General features: G+C 55.7%; 1 protein-coding gene across 1 annotated transcript; it reads right to left on the bottom strand.

Moving 5' to 3' along the window:
* Positions 1-8,324: 8,324 nt before the first annotated feature.
* Positions 8,325-14,449, bottom strand: Cbx4 (chromobox 4). Its single transcript, XM_075989925.1, has 5 exons — positions 14,144-14,449; positions 13,960-14,003; positions 12,784-12,849; positions 10,691-10,757; positions 8,325-10,468 (listed from the first exon to the last, which is right to left on the bottom strand). The coding sequence occupies exons 1-5, from the start codon at positions 14,210-14,212 to the stop codon at positions 9,062-9,064; spliced, it is 1,653 nt and encodes a 550-aa protein (XP_075846040.1). The 5' UTR covers positions 14,213-14,449; the 3' UTR covers positions 8,325-9,061.
* Positions 14,450-21,232: the final 6,783 nt, after the last annotated feature.

The following is a 21,232-nucleotide window of genomic DNA, read 5'->3' as shown; positions in this document are numbered from 1 at the left end:
TCTCTGACTCCTCCTGGCTTACTTCTCTCCAGGCTTCCTCTGTCCTTTCTGTGTTTTGTCTCATTCTCTTCTCTTTGCAGTCCCTCTACAAAATCAAAGCCCCATCAAAGACTAAGCGCCACTTAGACCAAGCCTCAGGTCAGGGCTCCCATAGCTGGCCACTTCACCAAGTACAATCTCTTGGTTATATCCTTTCTTGGGGGTAATCAAAGGGAAATACAAAGCCCCCTTTTGTCGGGGTCCAATGCCCCAACATAAACTACTTTTCCCTTTCTGGACCGGTGTGGAGGCCAGAAAAGCCTACACCCTTTAACAGCAGGGCCTTGGTGATGTAACACCTGCCCGAGGTGGAGTCGTACAAGCTAAGACCTCATCTCCTGGCACAGACTTTAGGGAAGGCCCCCTTCCCCAATCCAGCTGTCATTTGCTCATCCATTGATGCTCTCTCACCATAGAGCACACAGACTCCCAGCTCCCCTCTAGGCTAGGGCTGAGGTTCACTATCGCTTCGTCAGGGCTGAGCGAACACTGTGTTTCTCCCAAAGCCAACTGACTCAAGACTCTGAGGTTAATAGGGCCCTCTCTACCTCAAGGAACTGGACCCCTCAGTGGTCTTCTCCCCCACTTGGTGGTGACGAGATTGGAAGAAGCCCAGACCTTCACACCTGCACGTTAGGTTAGGGCCCAAACACAATCCAGGAAGGAGAATCTAGTCCAGAGTACTGTGTAGGCACATGTGACCACTCACTTCCCCCGTGACATTGGACTTGGAGTCCATCACTTATCATTCTCATACACATATCATATCCCCACACAGCCGTGTTAGAGGGAGTGGACCCAGACAGACGCTTGTACACAGAGAATGGTCTCTTGGGTGATACGAACAGTTCACCTTGCTGTGGACTTTGGTTTTGAAGAGGCTCAGTTTCCCCATCTGCAGAGTGAGGGGCTTGGAGCTGAAACTCCGTGGACTTCGCTTTCTAAGCTTCACCCACCACCACAGTCAGCGGGGCTGGTCCTGTCTCCCCCGCAGTACAGGTGGCTTCATCCTCCCTCCACAAAGCTGATCTTGCTCTGGCCTGCTTAGGACTGATCATTCCTGTGTTTGTGTGTGTCTCTCTCCTGGACCAGCCTCGGGGACTTTCCACCCTTCCGGTTCCTCTGCAGACATATTTGTTTTCATCTGTGGAACGAGACAGCATCAAGGACCGTGCTGAGCAAGAGACAAAGGAAAGGAGCATCCCGGCCACCCAGCTAGTCCTTCCTGCTGGCCCAGGGCTGGGCAGCTTCGAGCTCCCCAGCAGGAGAGGTTTACCAGGGAATAGCCCAGAGGCCAGGGTACCCTCTGCTGTGCCTTCTTGGGTGACACGGGCTCAAGAGATGTAACAGCCACCCGCAAAGGCCAGGAAATCGCACACCCCACCCAGTCTCTTGTTCTGCAGCTGAGCCATCCCAGGCCCCAGGGAGGGACACAGTGGCCTCTGCAGCATCAGAGCTGAGACTCAATCCCAAGGCTTCTGACTTCCACTTCGCTGCGTCTTCATCTGTCTCCCTTGGATCCCCAGCTTACAAACTGGATAATTCTCATCCCCAGACCTGTTGGCAGGCCAAAGGAATAACTCACGTGAATCAAAAGCAATTTGCAAACATAAATAATTTTTAGTGCCAGGAGAGGAGCCAGCGGGAAGATGCATAGAAAGGGGAGATGATCACAGCTGGTCTGGACTCTCCTTCACCCTGCAGGGTCCTTCCCCTGCCCTTTTCAGCTCTGGTGGGAGGCTGGGGTGGAGCAGCGTAAACAAAGCCGGAAATAGCTATCCATGCTTCTACGCTGTCCACAGGAGGGGCTCTGCTCACTGGTGTCTACCCTCCCTACCCCGCAGCCTTTTCAAGTTTTGTAGCCCTAGCATCTCAGAGGCTCATGGAGGCATAGATGGTTCTCTGCACACTTAGGAACCCTAGGCCTCCTCCCCAAAGGCTGCGGATTCCTTTGTCCTCAACCCACAGCAGCTCACAGCCTAAAAGAGTAGAGGAAACACCATAATGCATGGCCCCCCTTTCCTCGCAGCCTTCTCTTCCAAGGGAATGTGCTCCACGGCTGCTCTTCCGTTTGGAGCCTGCTTTGGGAAACCGAGTTGATAGCATCTCTGACTGTGGAGAGCTATTTGCTTCTGTCCTTAAGACAGGATGGCCCATGCTGCCCTGGCAGTGGCGCAGCGTCTCTTCAGAGGCTCCGAGGACAGCAGAAGAGGGTGTGGAAACGAGCGAGAGTCATTTTGGAAGGCCCAGAGCATTAAACACACCTTTCCAAAGCCCACCCCGAGAGGCTGTCTGAGCAGAGAGAAACAATGAGAAACCAGACACCATGGCATTAGTGAAGAATTTCTCAGATGAAACAGGAAAGGGAGGAAATCCAGGGAGGTTTACAGGGCACCTGGCGCAGGTTGAAAGGACCGGGGGGGGGGGGGGTTGGTGATATTAGGCTTCCCGATATAGTGCAATTGAAAGGGTCCTGCACCGGGCCAAAGAGGGGAGAGGCGTTCCTGCCAGTGCAGGTGGTGGCGCTGTCAACCCTCCTGCAGCCCAGAACACACACACACACACAGGTGTGCACACACATGCATGAGTGTTCATCATTCTAGAACATAAGGAATCTCAGCTCCCTGCCCCAACCTAGATATAAAAGCTTGCAGACAATTGCAGCTGCAGTGTAGCGAGCTCTACATTGCAGGGTCTTGTGCACACAATTCGTAAGGATAGCCACCCGAGTACAGAAGGATGTGTGTGCATATCTGCATGGAGGGAGGAGCATCCAGCATCCTGAGTCACACATTCAGACTCCATCCGTAAGGATGAGATGGCTGCCCTGCTGCGTGGAAATTAAACTATGGCACTTCCCGCATCTTTCTCCAGGACTCTCCTTAGGGCCTGTTTCCCTAAATCCGATTACTACATAATTACCTGGAGCCTCCAGAAATCCTGACCAACCAACCACTCAGGTGGAGTGAGGGGGTGGTGGGACCCAGAGCTGCTGAGCACAGCATGTCTGCTTGGCTCCTGGTGGGGAAGAGATGGGCCTGGAGTCCTTGGGGAGCTGAGCTGCCTGAATCGGGCTCCTGGGCAACCTTTGGATCAGGATGCTGTTAATGGTTAGCAGTGCAGGCGTCAGTGTTATTGTCTGAGGCCCTGTCCCATACACACAGACACATATTTGAGGTGTCAGCATCTAAGGGGTCCCGTTAATAACTGTGTGCAAGGGCTGGGGAGATGGCTCAGCAGTTAAAAACACCCACTGCTCCTGCAGTGTTTTCCCAGCTCCCAACTGAGACAGCTCACAACTGCCTGTAACTCCAACTCTAGGGGATCTGTGCCTCTCTCCTGAAGCTTGGCAAACACACACACACGGTTAACAATAAGAACACACATTTTTTTTTTCAAAGAGCTGCACACAAAGGGCTGGGGAAGCAGCTTAGTTGTGGGAGCACAGACACAAAACCCCGAGTTTTGCCCCAGCCCATGTGCTGGCCCATGCCTCTAATCCTGACATCTGAGATGGAGAGACAGGAGGATCAGAATTCAACAGAAGTTTAAGGCTACCCTTGGCTCTATAGTGAATTTGAAGCCGACTTGGGTTCCATGAGAGCCTGTCTTAAAGAAGAAGCAAGAGAAGACCTTGAAAAATACACAGAGAGCACAATACCCCAAGGCAGTGTTTCTCAACCTTGTGGGTCCAGACATCTTTGGGGGGGGTGTCAAATGACCTTTTCACAGGGGTCGCCTAAGACCATCGGAAAACATAGATATTTACATTACGATTCCTAACAGTAGCAAAATTAGAGTTATGAACTAGCAACAGAAATAAATAATTTTATGGTTGGGGGCATCACAACAAGAGGAACTGTATTAATAAAGGGTCGCAACATAGGGAAGGTTGAGAACCACCACCCTAAGGGATGTGAGGCCCAGAGATACATGGAGGTTGGCAATCGTTTGGCACCTGCCGCTGGCTGACGGTAGTGGACAGTGAACAGCGAAGATCTTAGGAGCACCAGTGGAAGGCGCCATGTTGGAATAACATCGCCTCTACAAGTTCAGAGAGGCAATGGAATCTGGGCCTGCCTTTGAAGCACCCATTAGCAGACTCCAGGAGGTAGGTGTGTAGATTCCTGACTCTTACCCCACTGTCCGGCTCTTGGACTCGGGACAGGTTAGCCACCAGGCTTTCCTATTACCACCTGCAAAGCAGGGATAGAACTGCTTCACAGAGGTGAGGGAAGCTGATGCAATAATCCCCCCGAAAGGCCTCAGTTCAAGAGCAGCCAATACTAACTTATCATTTACTGTGGAAGAAAAGGCCAGCGGTGGGCAGGGAAGGGGTGGGTTTCAGAACGAGGCGCCACCGGAAGCAGACACTTGTATCCAAGAATAACAGTCTTCAATAGCAATTTCCTCTTTAGAGTCTTCACCTCAGATATACAGCAAGTACTCTCAGGGGACCACAGAATCCACTTGCTTCAAAAACCATGAGGTTCTGGCTTTGTTCTAGGGCAAGTTTTCTATGAGACCCTAGTCCTAAGTCCACAGCCCCAGTGTCGTTCTTAGACATCCATTGTGAAACCAGGAGGGTTGAGATCCCCAAGATGTCAGCAATTCACCCTGAAGGGAATGAGGACAGAGCTGGGATATAAAACTACATCTTCATTCATCTGTCTTTTGGTCAAGCTGGGGCTGCAGGCAGAAGCCTTTGAGAGACTCTGCTTTGACATGGGCTATTTAATTGTTCCCTGGCCAAAAAGTGACCTGAGTGTTTATGTAGGGTAGGGTATTACAAAATGCTCAAAGCTGCCTCCTGACATACTTCATCCTTTCCCTGCATGGTTCAGCCTTCAAGATGACATTTTTAAAAAGGCACAGGAAGGTAAAAAGTTTTCGATAAAGACTGTAGGCACAACCAGTAGATCTGTTGTTCTCGTCAGTGTCCTGGATGTTTGCTGACAAAGACCAAGTGTCAAGTCTTCCCACGTCTTTGTCTCAATGTGTCACAAACCCAGAAAATGCCCAGCTCACCCCCAGACCACTCTCAGGTGAGGGCCCCATGTCACCCAGCAACCTCTCTATGCCTCTTAACTACACAGCTGAAGTCATTATTATAACCACCTTACAGGATGGGTGGTTTTCGGGCCCCTGTGGGTAGGGAGGACACAGTGATTATTCAGGACTGAAATAAGAATTTCTACACCACACCTAGGGTACTCAGCTAAATTTCATTGTCACCTAAAATAATACATTTTCCTTTGCTTTAGAAGTCTCAAATATTCCATGGGACATATATATATAGTGCTGGGGATGTACCTCAGCTGGCAGAGTACTTGCCCAGCATGCAATAAACCCTGGGTTCGGTTCCCAGCACTATCACAAGCTTGATGGGTATGACTGTGATCTCAGTGTTCATGAGGAAGGAGGAGGAACAGCATCTCAGGGTCATCCTCATCCTCTGCGAATGAGTTGGAGGCCAACCTGAGTTACAAGATACACGAGCCCTCCCCCACTCCCATACACACACACACTCTTCTAGAGGACCAGGTTTGGATCCCAGCACCCACATGGCAGTGTGCAACCATCTGTAACTTCAGTTCTGGTACCCTCTTCTGACCTCCACAGGCACCAAGGTGGTGAACAGACATACATGCAGGCAAAACACCCACACACATACAATAAAAAGAAAGATAAATAAACCTTTAAAAGTATTTATTTATTTACATGCATTCATATGCATATGTTATTCAAACTGAACTGAGAACCCTAGATTTTTCATTGGCCTGGTCCTGACCACTCTGAACCCAAACTATGCTGGACCTGTGGGACATCCCCAACGAGGGTGTCCAAGGATGGAATAAATTCTGTGGGGTTGAACTTGGTTCTTCTAGAAGTGGGTAGCTTCAGACAGGAGGGTTCACAAATAACCCTGCCCTTTGCACTGTCAGCTCATGTGGCTGTGAGACTTAGCCCCATGAGAAAGGTTCATTTGGAGAAAAAAAAAAGGTATTTGGGTGATATTTGGGTGTGTGGAATGCAAAGCTTTCCTTTTCTATCTTGAATTTGAATTCTCTCCCTCAAAGAGAGGGTTTGGGACCCTGTTGTTTATAAAGTGCTGGGGAGGGCTGGACCTTTGATCCCTCCCCGCCTGAATGCCCTTGGAGGAAGAACTCTTGTCAGGGCCCTGAACTCTGTTTCCCTGCCTTGGACATGTCTTCCAAGACCAGTGCCAAGGCTCAGAGGGCAGAGTCCTAGGAAGCCTCTCTGCAGGATTGGTCAGTTTGGTTCCAGAATAAACACAAGGACCAGGCAATGCCACCAGGATGTCAAACCTGTGTCATAGAGAGCTGTCCTCTTGGGGACAACGTAGGCCAAGTTAGGCCAAGTTGCCTACTTAGATGACACATGGGACATACAAGAAACTCAGTAAATGACAAACTCTGTCCCTTTGGGGACGGATCGGGGTCTTGGCAACCAGGCTGGGCACCTTAAAGTAGTTTAAGAGGTCCCTTGGACCTCTACACCACTGTTTACATCTGCCCAGATTTGCCCAGATCACCCCAAAGACAAGGCATCCATACCCAGCTTCCAAGGCTCCAGGGCGCCTGCAGACCAGGCTTTTCCGGAAAAGTAGTGGACCAGTGTCCGTCCCTGTCTTCTAGGAGTACCATCTTCTGCCTTTTCTCTCCTCTCCCCAGGCGGGGCGCGGAGAGGGGGGCACACTGACTACCAAGGCACCACCACTGCAGACCTGCTGACGAGTGCCCGCAGCATCCGGGAGTTTTCAGTTCTCATGAACTGGAAAAGCAGGGACTGAGGTTCCTGCCTGGCACGGGCCTTTGTGCACCCGCTAGTGAAGGACAGGCCCAATTCTAGCGCTGAGCAGGCGGGTTGCCAGAAGCAAGATCAGCCTCCTCCGCTCACAGGGTGGCAAAGGGCGTTCATTACAGAGGGGAGGGGTGTTTAACTCACTCTGAGGGGGGCTCCCGGGGATGGGGTAGTGGGAGGGACAATTCACAAAAGCCGGGGCTACAAACTCCCAAAGGCTTGAAAAAAAAAAAGCGGCTCCCTCCCCCTCCTCCCCTCCCCCGCCCCGTACCCCTCCCCCAGCCCAGCCGCTGATGGCCTGCAGCCAACACTGGCCACTCTGCACATCCAGCCTCCCGCCCTCTCGGCCTTCCTCTCCATCTCCCCCAGCCTTCCCAACTCTGCCCCTCAAGCTACCTCAGCACGCGCGCGCGCGCGCGCGCACACGCGCGCACACACACACACACACACACACACACACACACACACACACGCGCGCGCGCGCGCGCTGAACCATGCAGTCATCTTCCGCCCTGGTGCCACTTTAGGCTCGGCTCTGGTTCCGGACCCGGGCTTTGCAAACTGGGAGAGTTCTGGAGCTCTCTAAATCCCCAGGCCCGAGGCCCCAGGGCCTGCTTAGCCACGGAACCAGGAGAAAGATAGCTGTGTCTGCAGAAAGTCGGCCGCTGGTGGTGGCTTCCTGGCCCGCTGAGCCGCACCCCTAGCCTAGGGGCCATTAACCCCTTTCTTCCCTCTTCCCACCACACCTAGCACCTCAGTCTTGCCACCACCAAGGAGATGAGCAACCAGTGCCAGCTCATGCAGCTAAGGAAGTGAGGGTGTTAGACCAGACTCAACCCGCCTGTCACCCCCTCCCGATCCATCCCGCAGAAGGCCCTTGGTCCCCCACAAAGCCGTTCACTTGCTCCAGCAGTGGCCTTTGGCCTGGTGGTTTCCGGGGAGAGAGCCTGGCAGAGAAAGGGCCTCCGCTACTTCCTTGGAGGGGCGGGGCCGACAGTGTGTGTGGTGGGCGACGACGGACAGGGCCCTACAGAGTGGGGTCCGCTCCACTAGTATCCTGGTCCATGACAGGGAAGGTTAAGGAACTTTCAGTCTCTCTAGGACCTGGCTTGGGGTGATCCCCAGTCTGAGAAACAAGATCCAGGAAGCGGGGATACACCAATTGATCACCTCTGCCTGCACCCCTCCTCCACAACCCGGACTTCGAAGAGTTTGCCAGGTAGATGGGAATCACCAGCCAGAAAGTTCTAGGGACTAGGGTGCCTCTTCCAATCCTGCCCCTCTCAACTCTCCCACACAGTGTCACCAATGAGGGTGCTTCTCTGGAGACACCAGACCCCATATTTGGCTTGAGCAAAGGCTTAGCTCAAGGACAATAGGCTTTCTCCATGTGATCTAGGCAGAAGTGGGGTCCCCAACGTCCCAAGTCCCCGACTGAGCTAATCTCGGACATCATATCGCACCTTCAACATTTCCATTTAATATTTACATTCAAGCAGGTAATAATTGGAAGCTTATAGTTCAGACATTTCTATAGCAGCAAGTTCTAGAGAGCTCTTTAGCCTTTTTAACAAACTTTTTTTTTTTGCACATAGAAACAACACACCCATGTGTACAGTATCAAAAAATATATACCAAGGTTACTGGTGTTGCAGTTCCTGGAGAGGAGGAAATGAAATCGAAATACTGGATGAAGGGAGAAGGCCAACTGAAAAGAGTTTGTCTGATATAGAATATAACATGATCTAGAGGAAACTCCATAAATCTAGGTTTTTATATTTCAATATATAAATACCTACAAATAAATATATATATATTTATATATATATCAGCCCGAAAGGGGGTGGGGGTTGGTCGGGCTTTCTGAGCTCAAACAATACATTTCAAGAATAACACCACGTACAAACCGGGGTAGAAGTCAGCACTTGACAAGTTAGCACGGTTAAAATATAATACTATAACTCTGAGACCACCTTGGGGCTGCAGGGTCAGTTCTGGAGGTCCATGGGGAGGGCTCGGGGTCTCCTATAGGGAAGGGGAGGTGGCGGCAAGACCGCAGGCACCGAGTGGACAACTCGAGTAATCGGGATCCCAGGGAGTGAGCAGAGAGCCCTGGCCAGGCCGCTGGGGCGTCTTCTCCTTGGGAGCCTCTGCGAGACTGCAGGCGCTGAGACCCAATGGGTGCGACACCTTCCCACTACACCGTTACATACTCCTTGAAAGTGACCGTGAGGCAGTTCGCCGTGACGTCAGTGATAATTATATTCCCAAAGAAGGGCTTGAATTCGCTCAGGGGCTCCGCGGGCTCGTCCTGGGCCTCTGCCGGAGGCTTCTCTGCTGCAGTGGCCGGCGCCACTACTGCTGCCACCGCCGGAGCCTCAGGCTTCACCTGAAGAGAGCTGGGGGGTTCCCCAGCATCGCTACGCATCTTGACACAGCGCAAGTCTATGGGCTCATCCAGGTCTGAGTCCAACAGGATGACCTCGGGCTGCGGCAGAGACGTTGCAGTGGGGGACACGTTGACGGGGTGTTCGGAGGCTGGGCTGCCACTCAGGCAGGTCGGCGTGCTGATGCTGCGGGCAGTCAACCGCTTCTTGCAGGGCTCACGCTCGCCATGGGTCTCAGAGAGGCAGCGCTTGCGCGCATGGGAGAGGTTCAGGCCCACTGTGTGGTGGTGGTGATGGTGGTGGTGGTGGTGATGGTGGGTGGGTGGGTGTGAGCTCCTGGCTGGGTCCCAGGCCAGCAGGTCTGGCTTGGTAGTGAGCTGCAGCGGCTGCTCAGCAAAGGCCTCCTTGGTCGGGGAGAGCTTTCGGGACCCTAGGTCCTGGGGCTGAGGGTCCCCCGACACCAGAGCCTCCTCCTCCCTGCGTTTGCAGGGCACTTCTGTTTTCTTCTCCTCAGCAACACCGGTGGCCTTTTTAAAAGTCCTGTCGGCCTGGGGATGGCGCTCCTCGGCAGCACGTTTCTTGTGGCTGGGGGAGCGCGACTCGCCCTCGGCTGCCTCACCAGACTTTATCTTCACTGCCTGCATTCCGTTCTCCATATACTTGCTCATCACGATCACGATGCGCCCGTTCTTGTTCTTGTTCTTGACGATTTTCATCTTGCCCCCAATGCCATTTCCGGTCACTGCCTCCTTAGGGGTTGGTGTCAAACCGTTGGGAGGGCCTTTTTCTGAGCCCTTGCCTTGAGATCCTGCCCCTCCCCCCAGGGGCTTCACTGCCCCGAGGTAGCCTTTGGCTGCAGCTCCGTGGGCCCACTTGTCAGGAGGGTGGCTCTTGGCGCCCAGGTCTGGGCAGGTGGGGCTGGGTGCCTCCTTGTGGCCACCCTGGTACTGCAGGTCGTACATTTTGGGGTCTGGCTGGTAGGGGTGGTGCTTTTTGCTGTTTAGCTGGTAGTAGTACTTGCCGCTCTTCCCTGGTGGCGGTGGTTTACCCGATCTTTCCTTGCTATGCGGCTGGTACTGGTGGTGCTTCTTGCTATTGAGCTCATACTGGTGGCCCTGGCCCTTGCCCTGTGTGCCCAATTCTAGCTTGGCACGGTTGTCAGCGGAGGAGTCTTGAAGCCCCGTCAGGACATTGGAGCGGCGGGCAAAGGTGGGTACCTAAGGGGGAGAAAAGAGAAAAGAGGGGAAAGGTTGGCCCTATAGCATGCCGGGAACATCAGGAATGCTCCAGCTCCCACAGGTGGAAACTGCATCATAAGGGGTGGGGCCAGGAGTTCTATAAGAAATTAAGTGTAATTGGGGTGCTCCCTCCAGGAACTTTAAGTAATTTGGGGAGCAAGGTCCAGGGAAGGGCTTGTGCTGGGATCCCAAAGTATTCACCTGCACCACCAGCGGTTTGGGCTTGGGCCCTCTCTTTCGATATCCCATCAGCTGCTCCTGCCGCTCCCTGGGGAGGGAACAGGGTCGCAAGGTTAGTATCCTGGCTTCCCTGAGGTCTATAGCACCCTGTTCCCCATGCCTCCTTCCTTGTGCTACTGAAAGGAAGGAACCAGCTGGAGGCAGAAGGTGGCCAACGTTGCCAGGTGGGCACCTTCCTTGAAGTCCCACCCTTACTTCATCTGCTGAAGAGGTCCCACCCCCCCTCACATGTAAATCTTCTCCTTCCTCCCCCCCCCCCCCCACATCCCAAATGCTGCAACCCAGGCTTTGTGTCCAGAAGGTTGCTGCTTGGAGCTGACTCGCCAAGCCTGGGCAGAACTTTGGGTCGGGGCATGCTCTTCAGATACATTGCTAGGTTTGGGAGTGTGAGGAATAGGAGGTGTGCGCTGACCTCCTGGTCCTTCCTGGTCAGAAGTGTGGATGCTAACTGTCTCATTAAGACTCAGATAAAGAGGGCCGCCAGTTGAAGGGAGGACTCCTTTTCTCAAAAGGCCAGGCATCAAAAGCAGAGGAACTGCGCCCTTGTTTACATAGCGGCAAATAAGCCAATTAGGGGCTGGGGATGACTTGGAGGCCAGGGTCGAGCCAGGTTCTCAGCCACCTGGTGATCCAAACGTGGCACAATTCCCCCCTCCCATGAGCCAGTGGGTGGGGCAAGGGTGGCTAGTAGAAGGACCGCCTCCTTTTAGAAGAGCAAGATCCTTTCCACGCGGATTTCCAAATTATCACTACAGGTCAAGGGTAGGGGAGCACTGGTCACTATTACCAGGCTTCGCTTGGTCTGGCCACCTAAGGAGTGATCGACTGTCGCAGGCACTATTCAGTCCTCCAGGATTCTACCACCCCTCCAAAGTTGTCAGATTCGGGATCACAGACCCCACTCTTCAGCGACCCGAGTTGCCATCCCCAGCCCCAAAGCCCCTGGGCCAGCCCGGGGGAGTTCTGCCATGCCCTGGGGCTGAGTTGGGGTCTGATTCCGAAGTTGCACGGCATTGCAACAGCCTGGATTGTAATTCTTCGGGGACCCATTATGCAACATGGCATCATTCGCTGACATGGTTACAGGGTGGTGAAGTCCCAGGTGAAGTCGGGTCAGGTTCCCTGTCTTATGCCCCCTGTGTCCCGGGAAAGCATCTTTAGCTCTCGGGATCTAGAGTTTACAGTTTTAGCGGCAAATGCGCCACAGGAAATACTTCAAAATAAAAGGATAGAAGGCTGTGGGGTGGCGCGGTTCTGAGGACTCTTTCCCCTCCTCCACGCTCTTCCCCCTCTACCCTCTCCGAAACAGAGAACCACAGCTACCAGTGGTGAATCCAGCTGCAGCAGCTGCAGCGTGGCATCTGTCTGCAGGAGGATGGGCAACCCACCCCACCCCCAACCACCAGGCAGCGCTCACTCATGCCCTCGGGCCAACCTACCCCTGACCTGATAGGGCAACTTGCTCCACCAAATACAGCAAAGAGGGTTGTAAGAGCTCAGGCTCCAGGCAAGCATCAATTCCCCGACACCCCCAGCTCCCTGGGGGTCGGGGGCGTAAGGCCCCGTCAACTTTTATTCGGCCGCCAAGAGGTTAAGTTCAGTTCCATGACGTCTGGGGCGGTTTCACAATGCCAGCTCCTTCAGAGCTGCCCCGGGAGGTGCCCGTGCCAAGCGGGCAGTGGCTGCAGGAAAGCAACACCTAAGCTCCGGGGGTGGGGCTCTAAGGTTGCCATGGGAGGGGGCCACGGGGATTCAGGCACAGCTCGGAGTTTTCCAGGGCAGCACCAGGGTCATCCATACTCTTGCAGCAGTTTCTCCAAAACACAAGCCTACCTTCCTCGGCCCTACCCTGCCCCCACTCCCAAGCTGCAGCAACCGCCAAGGACACTGGTTAGAGAAGTCCTGGCCGCAGCCTTGCCACCCGGGTTTGCTGGGGGTGGGGCTCCTGCATGCCCCCTCCCATCCCTTCCCCCCCCCATTACTGCGACTAGTCATCCACTTTACTATCCCCACCTATGGCCAGGGCAGCAGGCTGCTAAGGAAGGGATGCTCACCTGTTCTGGAAGGCGATCAGCAGCCGGGGATCCAAGATGTTCTCTTCTGGTTCCCACGTGTTATATCTTGCAAGTAAAAGAGGAGGGGGGAAACGGTGTAAAAAAAAAAAGAGGGGGCCCGGTTGGGGAATGACATAAGGCCCTATGTGGTTTCCTGGGCCAAAAGCTGTGATCTGGAGGGTAGACAGTAGGTTTCTGAAGGCCTAACTCGGTTCTTGGTGTCCCCCCCAAATTAAAATAAACACACAACGGCAGGAAGAAAGCGGGTGAGGAAAATGAAACTAGCAGTTTATTTGGTAGTCATCAAGAATTCTAAGCATGTTACTGCGACGTGTTCCAAGGCCACTGTCCTCACCAGAAACCCTTCGAGCAAATCAGTCCCAATGCAAAGTCGCAAGCAGTCCCCTCCTATCCCCAGCCTGAGTCTCCACTAGGGCTTCAACCGGTCTGCACTGAACCCCTAATCCGATAACCCACAGTCCAGCGGCCCCCCACACCCCCTCGAGGCCCAGAAGACCGCTGTCACTGACAAGCAAACCCCAAATACTCAGCAGTGCAAAAATATGCCTCTCTCTCTGAGTGTGTGTGTGTGTGTGTGTGTGTGTGTGTGTGTGTGTGTGCCTGCGCCTGTCTCCATCCGGTGCCTTCGCATTTCAAATTAAAGAAAAAATTCCCCTCCGAAAGAGCTGCAGTGACAGTTCCCAACATTTTCTGCCTTTTTTCTTCCCTATCCTGCACCACCAGGAGGGAGGACGCACACAATTGCATTTTCGTCGCTTTTTAATTTTTTTTTTTTTTTTGGTTTTGCAATATGGAGACGTTCGGTGGAGGGAAAGGGGAAAGGAGCCATTTTCTGCTGCACATCAGTCAGTGCCTGCGCCCTCCCTCCCTCCGCCGGCCTCCCGGGCTCGGCCCCGCGTCTCTCCAGCTCCTCCGGCTCCTTTTAGCGCATAAATTAGTGATGGCATTTCCCGGAGAGCGGAGCACAACACAGGGCGCCCGGCTCAGGCTCGGCGGCTCGGCTTCCCAGTGCCTGCCACCGACTTCCCCACCCCCTCCTCCCTCCACCCCACCTCCACCCCGCCTCCCGTCCGCTCCCCCACCACCCCACCAGCTACACGGGTCCGCCGGCCTGGGGGCCCCGTGCCCTGGCACTCGGCCCCAGCCGCCACTTACTTGGGGGACCAGCCTCTCCATTTCACCAGATACTCCACTCTACCCTGTGTGTGGGGGGGGGAGAGACAGCACTCCATCAGCTTCCGCGGGATCCCCGGCTCCGGCCCGCAGCCTCCCCACCCCCTCCGCGCCTCTCGCTCGCTGCTCCCGCGCCTCGGCGCCGCCACCCGCGCGCCACCCCTACCTTGCGGATCCGCTTCTTCTCGATGCTCTCCACCGCGAAGACGTGCTCGCCAACAGCTGGCAGCTCCATGGCCGAGTCCGAGCGCGCCGGGACGCGAGCGGCCGGTGCTGCTGCAGACACAGCTGGCTCCCGCAGACGCCCCGATGTGGTCCTGCGCAGGGACCTCGCCACACGCTCTGCCCCCGCCGCCTCTACTCTAGCCCCTTAGCAGCCTGGCTGCCACCGCTGCCCGCACCAGCCGGCTCTCTGCTCGCACTCGCACAGACAACTGAGCCCGGGCCGCCGCTGCACGAGAACTCATGCAAATCCCGGACGTCAGCGGGCGGGGCCTCGCAGGGCCCAGCTCGGCGTCAGGGGGCGGGCCGCGCCTCGGATTGGCGCAGCCCGGCCTACCGGAGGCCCCCGGCCTGGGCGGCAGGGGGAGGAGGAGGGCGCTGGAGGAGGCAGGGGAGGAGGAGGGCGCGGGGAGGTGCAGGGGAGGGATCTGCGAGCTGGGAAAGTGAGCTGGGGCCGCGGAGGAGAGGTGTGTCTGCCTAGGCGCCCAGGGTGGGCACCTCGGCTGGACCTACCTTGATCCGCAGCTAGACACTTGGGCCTCTCCCCAGCCCACCCTCGGCCTCTGGTTCTCGGTGTACGCGGCTCGGCCCGGGGATTCCTGCTGGGGGCCACAGACGCATTCACTGCACTTTACAGTTGCCACCAACTACACCCCATCCGAGCGTCTAGAGGCACAAGGGAATCTCCGGCAGGGGGCAGAATCGGGGTGGGGACAGATCGCGCCCCCACCCTTGGTGCCCACCGCCCCGCCCCGTCAGGCTCCAGGCATTTAGGTAGGCGTAGGCGAGATTGGGAGAGAAAGAGCGAGAAGACTGAGGACTTGGGTGAGACAAGGAGCACGGAGAGTCAAGGACAGGGACAAAGGAGCAGCTGCCCCCCCCCCCCCCCCGCATTAGAACTCGAGAACCTCAGCAGAAAGGGGAGCTGAATCTGATCCACCCAGCATTCTGAACGACTTCTAATTTACACTTGGCCCACTCAATCGCGGGGAAGGGGCAGTTTCTAGCAAGCCCCCAAAATGAGAGAGGCTGGGATGACAGAGACAAACAGAGAGAGAGAGAGAGAGAGAGAGAGAGAGAGAGAGAGAGAGAGAGGACATGGGGATGTATGAGTCTACCTGGAGGCCCAAGCGGACTTCGTGGGGGTTCATGGGATTCCAGAAAGGGCCTCAAAAGAGAGTGGAGAGGATCGAGAAGAAGCTGAGGCTAAAATGTGGTGGATGAGTGGACCGCGAGAAGAGAAGGAGAAATGGAATGGCCATATTCTTCATGAATTCCTGTCCCCTAGTGTCTGACAGCCAAGCCCTGTTGAGCTCAGGAGTGTGAAGTTTAGCACCTCGGAGCCCGGCCAGCCAGCACGTTCAGGGGTGTTCAGTCCTAGCGTCCGGCTGGGGGAGCTGCTGCGCCAGACGTGACCTTCTGAGGGCGCCACCGTTGGGCCCGCGCGATCTGTGGGGTCGCAGTGGGTAGACCTGACAGGGTGCACGCCATTCTAAGTGGGAGAGGCAAGGGTGCGCCTAGCCTGCCGTGTGTCCGGGCCCCAGCTCAGGGCTCCTGAAGGACATGGAGCAGGAAGCTTGCGCAATCCCTTGGCTGAGCGTTCACAGAGACAGAAAAAGCGCAAAAGAGGAGAGTGGATCGAGGGAGGGGGAGGGCAAGGAGCCATCCAAGTCTCTGTCCCTGCTTTTATTGCCACCCAGAATGCCTGGTGAGGACACCGGGGAGGTGATTTGGGGAGGGCCAGATGCAGAAGAGAACCCCCAAAGCCTGCCAGGGCTCGTGTTCTTCCAGGAATCTAGGAGAAGTCTGCAGACCGTTTGGTGTTGCACACACACGTTGACTCCATGCACCTCCACTTTGCAATACCCGGGCTTGGGCTGTTGCTTAGCGGCAGCTGTCTGGGTGTTTACTCTCTAAGGAATGTTGGGGTGGAGGGTCGTCTTCTGGAGGCAATAGAGAGGGGCTCACTGTGCGTCGACTGGTCTAACTATTCTGAGGCCCAAATCTAAGAGTTCCTAAGAAGAGAAGAACCGCAAGACGGGATGTGGGTGATCACCCTCGCCCCAGCTCTTGGGGCTGGAGGGGCACTGGAAAAGGGCCACCCCCTCCTGTATTTGGATGTTCCCTCAGCCTCTAAGGTGCCTAACGTGTGCTTAAGAGAAACTGGTTGTGGGACAGCTCGGTCAGAAAAAGAGGGGTCCTCGAGGTCACTTGGTGTAGATCTGTCGACCAACCGCACCCACTCATGCTTAAGTTGCCCAGATCGTCTGCACAGTCCATCATTCGGGAGATTTGCAGCAACCTTGTGTAGGCCAGTCCCTCTGTCTGGGAAGCTGAGTTTCCCGACATTGCCGGTCTCTGTACTCGAAAATCCCCAGGAAAATCTGTTTACTCTGGGTGTTTCCGCACAGCCCAGAACCCGGGCTCAGGGGAGGGCAGACAGCCGATGCAGCCTTCCCGCCACCAGGGGCGTTGGGCTGTGTGGCAGCCTGTTTGGCTGGTTGGGTCCAGGGGCCCCCAGGGGCCCAGATGTGGTCCTTAGGGGCCACTGAGGGAAACTTAGTGCTCAGACGTGGAGTTTGCGCAGAAAGCACTCTGCAGGCTGGGGAAGAAGAGCTAGCGCTCTCTGGCACAGAGACTCTTTTCTGGAGTTGCATATGGTCTTGTGAGAGGAACCTCCAGACTCCCTCAACTTCGAAAGGGGCCGCCTGGAATCATCTCAGGCGCCGAATGCCACCCGCCACTCCCCGGGCCTCCGCAAGCCAGTTCTGAAGGTGCCTGAAACACAGAAATACCCGCCAGTATTTCTCTCTGTTATTTACCCCCGTGGGGGCTCCGATCCCTGTCCTAACCAGAAGGCGGGTCCTATACCATTCCTCATCTGACAGCTGGCATAGGGGCAGCTCAGATCCACCAGCACGACTAGAAGGCTGGGGGATTGGCCGGACAGAAGCCCGGGGGCAGCCATGAGGTCACTTGATGTGCCCAAGTCCTTCTTAGAAAGCCTCCCCTGGGGCGGCCCCTACCTTTCCACACCCTGTCTTGGCCCCTGCGAGGAAATCACAGGAGAGACTGACTCCAAACCCGGGATTCCCAGAGCCTTCTCCTTGGGGCCCCTGTCCTCAACGGGAATGCCCGGGGGCCCCACGGGAACCTTTATAAGATTCCTTAATTCAGTGAATTTGACACCGCCCCCTTCCAAACAAGGTGGGTAGTTCGGTCGTCTGTCTCCGCTGGGAAACAGAAGCCCTCCTAATACCACCGTCTGCTGGGGCCCCTAGGGGCCTTCAGGGGCCCCAAGAGAGGAACAATGTTCCTTCGTCCAGTCGTAGGCTCATAGGGCAAAGGAACAGACTCCGGAGAAGCCGGGAACTTTTTAATGACCGAAGTTTGGAGAATGGTTACTGAGAATCCAGTCTTGGAACAGGCGTGACCCGCGCCGACCGGGGGAAAATAAACTTCTTAAAGGAGCCGTCTCGGTGAATGGGTTCTCCGCCCAAGGGAGTTTGGCACCGTTGCTCCCTGGCCCCAACTCTCGCCTCTGTTGGGAAGAGGGAGCCTGAGGCTTCCCGGACTAGTTGCTCCGGGTGGATTTCAGACAGCTGAGGGGATTTCAGTGGGAATGGCTACCAAACTGCAAGGGCTCCTTTCCTGCCACGTCCTTAGTAGGGAAATCGTCTTTGACTCGAGCGCTGACGTTGGTGAAACTGTTTTTAAGCGGCAGCTTAGCTTAGGGGGAGCTGACCCGGTGAGGCTGCTGGGGAGGAGGGGGGAGCCTGGCAGCACTCCTTCTCCTGCACGCTACAGGAAGAGCGGCTTTGTTTATCAGGGATCCCCTCAGCGCGTCTCCCCACCCCCATTTTTGCCCTCTGTCACACCACCCGCGAAAGATTTGTTTTCATTTGAACCGCGAAGCCCCCGACGTCCCCAGGTTCCACTTCAAGAATCGTGTGGTACTGGAGTCAGGGGTCCAAGATAGGCTAGGGCTAGCAGTGTCCATGGGTGGGGCCACGGGCCCAGAGTGCCGGGGCAGCGAGGCGGTGGCCCTTTGGCAGGACCTGGGTATCCTCGGGGCCACAGAGGCCCTGCAGGGCCGCGCCTCTGCATTGCGGCACGCCGGGGTCGCGGGGCGCCGAAGCGAGACGCGTGGGGAACTGCGACGTCCGCTGGCCCATTTTCTCCCAACATCAGGCGGCAGCCTCAGGCTGGCCTGGAGAAGCCCACCCGCCCCCCGCCCCATGCTCAGTCGCGAGGCTTCGCCGGCCTGGAGATCCGCGCCCCCGGGACCATATTTCATATATGATCTTTGGAGCCGACACAACCGCCCGCCGCTGCTGCCAGCACGCGCGCACAACGGCCTCGGCGAAACGTGTGCTTTTTATTTGGGTTTCGTTAGCCCACGGCCTGTCCGAGGGTTCCCTCTGGCCTGGAGGTGCGCCCTGACACACCCACCCCTTACATTTTGCTCCCGGGTGCCCCCCGTCGCGCGTGCAAACCCAGCGGGGCCCACACACAGGCCAGATTTCTTTCTTCCTTTTTTTTTTCCTTTCCCCAACCAGAGCTAGCTGCTGCAGCCAGCCCCGGAATGAAATGAAAATCGCTCCGGCGGACCCCGAAGTGATCGTCAGCCGAGGCACCACCGCCTCCCTGCCCCCACCCGCCTCCCCTGCTCCAGCCTCGCGGCGTGCACAGGCCTATGCGCGCGCCCGAGGGGGTATTTGGAGCCAGGGTGGGAGAAGAGGGGGTGCCGGGCGCGGCAGGCAGAGTAGCTGAGCTCGCTTTCGTATGGTTCCCCCAAAACCCGGGGCAGAGGGGCGGGTCGGATCGGAAGGGCCAGGCGGGTCTCCGCCTCCCGGGCTGGCCTGGAGCCCGGTCTAGCCGCGGCCCGGAACCGCGAGGACGCTGTTCTGAGGCCGCGTCCTGCGCAGCCCGAGCGGGGGAAGGGGCGGAGGCGAAGGCTGGGAGCCGGGGCTGCGCGTCGCTGCCAGCCGATCGATCCCCTGGGGCGGGAGCGCCGCTAGCTACGCTGAACACCTGGGGGTGGGGGGTGGGGTTGTCCCTGAAGGACCAAGGACCGAACAGAGACCGTGGTTGGGGATCTTATGGCGTTGAATGGCGGATGGTAGGGCCCAGCCTGCTGCCTGGCCTGCGCATAACGCCTTGGGCACTCCCCCATCCCCAAATTCTACTTTGTGTTTGTCGAAAAGGGCTTTGGACACTTCTACAACCTAATCTGACCCCGGTGCAACGTCGTTCTTCCTTGTGGAGTGCCCCCCCCACCAACCCGGGTCCGGGCCCCACCCCCACGCGCGTTCGACGAAGTCGTAGGACGTGGTGGCCCAGTCCAATCATCTGGCCCTCCTGAATCCTGAAATGTGTGGGTGTCCCATTGGTTCTACCTCCAGAAAGAGAACCTCTGTCAGGAAGTCCCCTTTCCCAGTTCATTTCACAAAGATGTTTTCCTCGGTGGTCCCTGAGGATTCCTGGGACATCCGTTTGGCCCCTCACCTGCAGCTCCAGGGCTCATTCCTGCGAGCTGGGGCAGGGGTGCAGAGAGGCCTGCACTTGCTGAGCCCTCCCCTAGGGGGCGGGCTCCTCCCGGGCTGGCCCCAGGCTCCGAGACTGCCCCTGCAGTCCTTAAGCCTCTTTGAGGGTCTGCTGGGCCCTGTGTGCGCCTCTCTGATGCTGGGGTAGCTGAGGGGTCTTCTAGTGAGCGCCCTGCCTCCTGTGCTCCACCCCGCCGCCTTTGTACTCCTAAGCCTTCGGATAGAAACTACCATCTTCTGAGGGACTTTGAACCCTAGGAGCCCCTGAACACCCAGGACTAAACATATCATAGGTGAGGGCCATTGTTTCGCCTGAGAGGCCCCAGGGCAGTGACCTTCCAGACGGGAGTCTCCTGAGAGGCAAGCATTGTTAAACTGAAAGCATTTTAAAGGAAACCAATGCACCACAGCACCCCTTGTTCTGTTCGCAAAAGAACTAGGAAGAAGCAGAAGGCTCCTGAGGGGAGCCACGCTTGCAGCCAGAGGTGGGGTCTTGCGTGAACTAGAAAAGGTTAGCTCGTAAATAAACGCCCTTCTCAAAGAAACCCGGAAGGCTGTGGTGGCACTTATCTCTAATTTCAGCAGTTGGAAATTGAGGGTAGGTGAGCTGGAAGTTCAAAGTCAGCCTGGACCATGTGAGACTCCATCTCAAAAATAAAGTGCCTCTATTTTCCCTACCAATGGCTGCTTCCTGCTGGCTGTTATTGAGACCAATGCCCCAAGAGATACTCTAGGTAGGGGGAGGTGACCCCAAGATTTACATGAAGATAATGACCTCCAGAAGGATATGAGCGGGCCAGACTTTGTCTCTTTTACGGTTTTTATTTGTTTTGAGGCAAGGCCTTATGAAGGCTGCAAACACCTAATCCACTGGCCTCCACCTCCTGAGTGCTAGTGTTACAGGCCTGGATCATCATATCCAGCTACGGATTATGTCTTGCATATTATTTATAGTCACTGGATGGCCTTCTAGATAAAGCTCCTCCCCTAGTCATTGGCTGGAGGAAATCCTGTGAGTGTAGCTGAGTGTGGTTGAGAAAGGCGCAGACCTGCGTGGAGCATCCTGCAGGTCTCCGTTTCTGGGGCAGTGTCCACTCTGCCTAGGGAGCTCTGAAAATATTTTCATTTCCTTTCTTTTTTTTTTTCCCAGACACGGTCTCCTGTAGCCCAATCAGACCTCAAACTATGCAGCTGAGGATGATCTTGAACTCCGGATGATCCTGCCTTTGCCTCCTGAGTGCTGGGATTACAGGCATGTGCCACCATATTAGATTTGGGGCAGTCAGTGTTCAGGATCAAATCCAGGTATGCATGCTAGGAGAGCACTCACCAGCTGAGCTACATACTCAGTCTTAATTTCTTTTATTTTCTCTTTTACTTGCTTGTTTGTTTTTTATTTGTTTTTTTGTTTTTGTCTGTTTGTTTTGAGACAGGGTTTCTCTGTGTTAACAGTCCTGGCTATCCTGGAACTAGCTCTGTACACCAGG

Source organism: Microtus pennsylvanicus, chromosome 11, assembly GCF_037038515.1.
Source record: "Microtus pennsylvanicus isolate mMicPen1 chromosome 11, mMicPen1.hap1, whole genome shotgun sequence".
NCBI lineage: Eukaryota > Metazoa > Chordata > Mammalia > Rodentia > Cricetidae > Microtus > Microtus pennsylvanicus.
This window is presented reverse-complemented; position numbering and strand designations above follow the sequence as displayed.

What these genes read in the sequence shown, in the direction of transcription:
- Cbx4 (XM_075989925.1), bottom strand. Translation starts at nt 14,212, where the DNA reads ATGGAGCTGCCAGCTGTTGGCGAGCACGTCTTCGCGGTGGAGAGCATC. An exon ending in AGAAGAAGCGGATCCGCAAG is followed by an intron (nt 14,004 to 14,143) that starts GTAGGGGTGGCG and finishes CCCCACACACAG; the next exon opens with GGTAGAGTGGAGTATCTGGT. An exon ending in CTGATCGCCTTCCAGAACAG is followed by an intron (nt 10,758 to 12,783) that starts GTGAGCATCCCT and finishes TTCCCTCCCCAG; the next exon opens with GGAGCGGCAGGAGCAGCTGA.